Raw genomic sequence first — 6610 nt, forward strand, 5'->3', positions numbered from 1 at the left:
TTCAGGCTGTTGAGAGGCCATGTATGCAAAAGACACAGAGCAGTGTGTTGGAAATGTGCTAAAAGCTGTTATTGGAACAGAAGGATACAGTCTGCCAGACGGAGAGAGAAATAGTTAGAGGTGTTGTTCTCATGTATTTTCATGCTAAGTTTATATCACTGTCAGAATGGATGTTAGTAAGTCCTCACTCTTCATTTGTAAATGGTCTGTATGCACTTTCCTATCCCCTTATCAGCTGTTTCCTTTGTGGTTTTAGATCATGGGGAATTCATATGCAGGGCAACTAAAATCTGCCCGTTTCGAAGAAGCTCTCCATAACTCTATAGAGGCTTCTCTGAGATGCAGCAGTGTTGTCCCACGGCCAATCTTCTCACAGCTGTACCTGGATCCTGACCAGCCTGCTTTCCTGCCGGAAGGTAACCATGAAAGTATGGCACATTTCAGTTGTTGTTTTATATGTGTGTGAAAAGGGTGGGATGGGTTTAATTTTTTTTAAAAAAGGGCAAAAACTTCACAGCAATTCATTGTGTGACGCAAGTTCTGAATCTCAGCCATCATTAAGGAGAAATAATGGCATTTTAAAAGGAGATAGATGCAAGTACTGTTGAAAAGTTTGTTTTCTTTTTTTATTGTTTTAATTTTTTTCCTATCTGTTATTCTTCATTCTTTTTAAATCTTATTCTTCAGATGTGAAGCCAAAGGTAGAAGAGTTGGATAAAGAGTTAGTACATCGCTATTCACAAAATGGAAACCTGGACTTTCCTACCAACCAAACTGTTAATGAAATGGAAGATGAAGAAGAGGATGAGGACATGTCAGATTCAAGTAGTCCACCAATCCCATATTCACAAAAACCTGCCCCAGAAGGGTCTTGCACTACTGATGGTTTGTTTCCTTTTTTTTTTACTGTACAATCTTTGTGTCTAATTATAATTAAAGTCCACACTCTCTACAGTTAGAAATTCTTGAGCTAGGAAGCCTGAAAATACAGATTATAGTCAAAGCCTTAAATCTGAGAAAATACAGATTAAGAGGACTTGTTTCAGGACATAAAGTGTAATGTATTATTTGACAGCAGTGTCTGTGGCACTTTGTTAGTTTCCGAAAGCCCTTATTGTCTGTGGTTATTATTGCTTTACTGTCCTCAGAGAAGTCACATAAATTGGCAGCACTATGGCTGCTTCTCAATCTATCCCCTAATTATTCTCAGAAACATTGGCAAAGCTGGATTTAGTTTTTTTCCTTGGGCAGAAGGGAGAGTTTGGAGAGAGAAAATGGAGAAGAGACTTGGTGTATCTTCCCCTGTCAAGGTGATAAGAGAAGGTAGTGGAAGCTTGTCTGGCTTGTCTTCCCCACGTGCCTGCTGGCTGTTGTTTGCTTGCCCTGAGCTGTCCTGATGGTTGCTCAATACAAGCAAAATTGTTGACAATACTATTTTTGTTTGGTTTTAAATGTGTTAAAGAAAGGGTCAGATCATTATGTACATACCTGCTTGGACCAAGGGAAATTGATGTAATTGGTACATCTTATCCCATAATTGTACTATTCTGAAGATTTGACTTCTTTGTAGAAGAGAGATTTATTTGTAATTATTAGATGTGCTTCTTGCAAGAACATCCCCCACTCCCCTTCAAACACTTGAAAACAAACTGTTCCCACCAGATCTAAAAGCCCTTCTTGACATTTTATCCAATATCCCCCTGAATTACAGACTTCCTCATTCAGAGTTCATCAGAAGTTGTAATTTGTACAATGGCTTTGTATCTTACTGAACTGGATGGTTATATGCAGTGATAGAAGTAAGAACTAATCACATTTTGTGGAGGATTAGTTAGCAGCATATGTTGACATTTTTGTCTTTTCCACTCCCAAATGCAACTAACATGAGCATGTTTACCTTCTGTAACAGTGTATCGCCAGTTCCTTGTAGCATGAAGAACAGAAAATCTGTCTAGTGTAGGAAACTGGGAAATATTGTTGGGATAATTTGTTATTTACACAGAAGTGTGTTTTCTATCCTTTGAAGGCTTCTAAATTGGTAGGAGGAGAGGAGAAAGTATAAAACGATGTATTCCTGGGAAGGTTTTCTCAATTGAGGACAAGTACCAGTAAATTCTGCAGATTCTCCTGTGGACAGCAGGAGCAGTACCTTTACCACCTCTGCTCAGGATTGCTTCATATGTCTGCCCTTTCTGACATGGCACTGCGAGGAGGTGCTCTCCTCACAAGCAGTCACTGCAGTGCAGACCTCTCTGCTGGGGCTGCATGTTGTACATCACAAGGTTATGTCCAGCTATGTGATAGTTATATAGCATATGTTCGTATATATGAGCATATATTTGATATTCCAGGGGCAGTTCTGTGTTTTGATTTTTATCTCTAAGTCTTTTATGATCAAAGCACTCTAGAAGAAAGTTTCCTGTGTTACATGCAGAATTTTAGGGTTGTTCATTACTTATTGTTAAGTTTACCATTCTGAATTTACAAAAATATACCTCACTCTTCAGTGTTCTCAAGGAGTTGACTTAAGAGAGCAGCGCTTTTGTATCTGGAAAAGGAAAGAAAATACACTTTTATTCTGAATACTGGTAGTGATCTGTTAGGACAGTTTCACCTAAGTGTTTAAAACATGCAGGTTCCCAAACAGTCACACTGCAGATGTATCTCAGCAAGATATTAATCTGATAGCTCATCTTTCATCTCATGAATATGCCCTTCCAGAGATGTAAGACAGGATCACTGCCATTGTTTACATCCCTTATCTTAGCTATTTAATTACAAAGGTAAATAGCATTATGAAAATGTTAAAGAATACTGATAGACTAATTGAAGTCACTGTGTTTGGATGCTTTAAAAGAAGCATGTATTTAATTGCTTATCCAAGAGCAAAAACCTGCAGTTTGTAGCTCTGCTTGATTTAAAACCTGTCTCCTACTCTTTAGCTAAGATGGGGTGAAATCTTTTGCCCTTAAAGGTATTTGTGCTGTTTGCTTTTCCTGAATTACGGATGTGTGCCATAACCATCACATTATTTTCTGTGGTGACTCGTTCTTTTATTCAGGTGGCTTTGTCAGTCACATGGGTGCAGAAAGTAGATTTTGATGCCTTTATTCATTGGTTAAAAAAAATAAGTTCCTCACAAGTGACAGTTTGTTGGAAGCTCCTTCTCAACTGGTCATAATATTAGATCCCTTAACTCTCTCTTTAGCCCATTGGAAAGAGCAACTGCATTTGCCTTTGAGCCTTCGTAATAGTCATAAAAGGCATTCGCTTATTTTCAGGGGCTTGTTTTTTTTCCCCTGCTCAACACAAACTTTTGTAACTAACTTACGGCTTCCATGATAATAGGGTTTCGTGTTCATACAGGTGCCTCAAATATGCAGCGAAATAATACAAGGAGCTGTTCTGAATCACTGGCTTGCTGTAACTTTAAAAGAAACTGCTTCTAATTTGTGGAATGGAATTTTATGCAAGCTGTGGGAAACACAATAGTATCACCTTCCTTTTGTTAGTAAATCCTCAATTTACCTGACGCTGAAAGAAAGGCCAAGGTAGTTTCAGAAGCAATTAGGTAAGCAGGTACTTAACACCTGATCAGTTACTGAGAGGTTACAATAGCGAGTGACAGTGACCCGTAATTCATATGCAATTCTTGGAAGCTAATTCCTTATGCAAATACCCCATTTATTACAGTGCAACCAGGGGCTGGTATCCCACATGGAAACTGCCTCTTTTTACGTTGGGGAAAGAGAAGATATATACAAATTTCATTTTTAAGAAGATTCCAGCACTTCTGGGTTTTGACAGATGTGGGGATACATTTTCATTTTCAGGAAGATGGGACTGGATTACTTTAAATGAGGTGATGTTGAAGAATCTCAGAAGCAAAAACTGGTGAATTTTCTTTCAAAGAAATGCAGATAGTGTCTGTAAAATCTATTAATTATTCTCTTTTTTTTTTTGTTACTGCTCTTGGTATTTGCAAATCTTTAATCAGAATATAAGTGCCTGTTCTTTATTTAAAACAAAGCTGAGATCCTGTGAGAAGATGGGGATTTTGGGGTTGTTTTAATGGAGCAGCTCAGCTTTGGGCTTCTGCTTTTTATAATTACATGTCGATAAAAAAAACTCATGAAGAGAAGTTGGTTTAGTTTAGTGGCTCATGGGTGTTCTCTTTGTCCTTAGATGTTCGGGAAAGGTACACACTGGTAAATGTGACACTGAAGTGCCATTCTTTCTTCTTGAGATTTGTATGTTTTAGTGCTATTTAACATAGAACTTTAGGTGCCAGCGCAATTATAAATGAATAGCTGTGAAATGTAAATGGACTTTGCATGTTTTAAGTCTCAAACATGGACAGCACAAGTTCTGCTAGTACTGAGATACTATGTCCTGTCTTTCCTAATGTGGAAATGGTTATTTCTAACAGATAATTAACTGTCAATGCAAAATCATGCAAACCTAAAGAGATTAAGATTGAGGTCTCTGTATTTCTTGCTAGTTAGATAAAGATAATGTGGCAGAGAGAGGGGATAATCCCCCGTTCTGCTCCCTACAGTCGGTCACTTGCTTCCAAATCAGTTGTTTTTAGGTGGAATTTCCTCATTCAGTTTCAAAAAGCAGCAGAAACTTGAATGCTTTTCAGCCCTGAAAGACAAGGGAAGGAAGGATAATGAAGGGCTCTTGAAGTATACTATCTGCATGTCTTTGAAGGAAAAGGTCAAGACTTTTACTGCACAGCAGCAGATCTGCATCCTCGCTGTATCTCCAGATGGAAGAGAGCCCCAGCTGTACCTGGCCAAGCTCCTCAGCCGTCCCTGCCTCTCTTGTGGCAGCTGTCTACTAAACCAGAGAAGAACTCATGGGGCTCTGAGGGTTTGGCTGTGCTGCTTCTCTTGCTGCTCACCCATCAGGATCCCTTATCCCTCTGCAGAAGGAGAGACATAGGAAGCTGTTTGGTATCAGCCCAGTTTCTTTCTTCAGTCCCTCAGAAAACAAGGTTTTGGCAGTCACCCATAAGCTCTGAGCTGGTAGCTGCTTTCTGGCCCTTTTGGTGGAGAGGTAGAGGTCCTAAAAAGTAGTGAATTTTAGCAACATTTGTGAAGTTCAGGAGCTGGTTGAATGACATCAGTGTCCCCAGACTAAGATCCCCTGGGGCAGAAAAGTAATTATAGCTCTCACACAGCCTGAATGTTGCAGAGGCATGTGCTGGCCAGCCAGTCTGCACATGCATACCTCTCTGATCCAGAGATGTCGCCAACGAAAGCAGAGGAAGATGCCAAAGGAGATTGTGCAAAGAGGAAGAAGGGAAGCATGGAGGCGATCTGAGAGCAGTTTGGGTAGAGTAAGAAATGATACAGGGGGTAAATCTTAGGTAGTGTTTGCAGTTTAGGTAGGATGCAGCATTTCTACATATCCTGAATGGTGGGAAATATTAAATATATTCAGATCTACAGACTCTCAGATAAGAGCCTGCTGTTCCCATGATAGCTGACTGTTTGTTTCAATGGGTACTGCTAAGATGTTACCGAGTAATGCTTATAAACTTGTTGTGTTGGGATTCTTAGGGATTTCCTGCACCTTTTCCCCTGGGGATTCATGCAGAATGGTGATGTGAAGCTGCTCAGAATGTAGCTGAAGTTGTTTTGCTCCTAGCTTGGATAATAGCTGAGTCTTTCCTTTTGCCTCAGATGTTATGGAGCAGTGCTTCACCTCACTGGGGCATCAAAACCCTCAAGCATTCAAAGAGGCTCTGAGTTTCTCATATGATATTAAACCCTCTCAATGTTGTGTGCTCGTTCTGAAAGCAAGTCTGTATCGGCACAACTGTTAACAACACTGGCAACCAAAATCCTGCTTTCTTTGGTGTCCTAGTATTGCTATTGCTACAAATTCATGCAAAAGCATCTTAGTGGTCACCATTTGTTCTCCTGGACATTTTTAGGGAGAGACAGTACTAGAGAGTAATTGAGTAAAAGCACAGATTTAAATCTGTTTTGAAATCTAACTGCACTTGCTGTTTCATAATCCTTATCTACAGATTTCCTGTTTGCCCACATTGTCAGTAGTGGGTAATTTTCTATTTTAAATCTCGATGTAGAGTGGTATTTTCTAAGCATGTCAACTACTCAGATTTCACTGAATGCCTAAATATTTAAGGTCAGTTTTGAAAATTTTGGACATAACCAAATGGCATAAACATTTGAATAAGCATCTGCAACTTTTTCTTTCTAAATTACATTTAAAAGTCTAGATAATGATTAGCTTGACGTAACCTATTTGATTAGGTTCAATATGTTTTTAAAGAATATATCTTAAAAGGAGCGTAATGTACTAAAATCAAATTGCATCTAATCAGACTAGAATAAATTTTGCTTTAAATATGTGGGTTTAATGTTTTTCCCCTAAAACATATGTAACTTCTTATGGTTAAGTATTATAATCCATTGATTCATACATAAAAACTTTAGGCACGTCATTTTAATTCATTGGCTGGAAAAAGGTATGTGTGAGGAGTGAATCGAAGCTACCTTTCAGCTCAAATGGGTTGCTGCTGGAACTGAGCTGATTGAAGAACTGAAGAAACTGTTCAGCCAAGAACTGGTTCAGC

The 6610-nt window shown here is 39.0% G+C and overlaps 1 protein-coding gene across 1 annotated transcript in view; it reads left to right on the top strand.

Annotated features, from left to right (window-relative positions):
- Positions 1 to 259: 259 nt before the first annotated feature.
- GREB1L (growth regulation by estrogen in breast cancer-like) overlaps positions 260 to 6610 on the top strand; it is a 62885-nt gene continuing 56534 nt past the window's right edge. The window contains exons 1-2 of the mRNA XM_009070922.1: positions 260 to 416; positions 688 to 885. Of these exons, the coding sequence (XP_009069170.1) occupies positions 260 to 416; positions 688 to 885 (355 nt within the window). The remainder of the gene's footprint in view (positions 417 to 687; positions 886 to 6610) is intronic.

The sequence above is a fragment of the Acanthisitta chloris genome, unplaced genomic scaffold, assembly GCF_000695815.1.
Source record: "Acanthisitta chloris isolate BGI_N310 unplaced genomic scaffold, ASM69581v1 scaffold3080, whole genome shotgun sequence".
NCBI lineage: Eukaryota > Metazoa > Chordata > Aves > Passeriformes > Acanthisittidae > Acanthisitta > Acanthisitta chloris.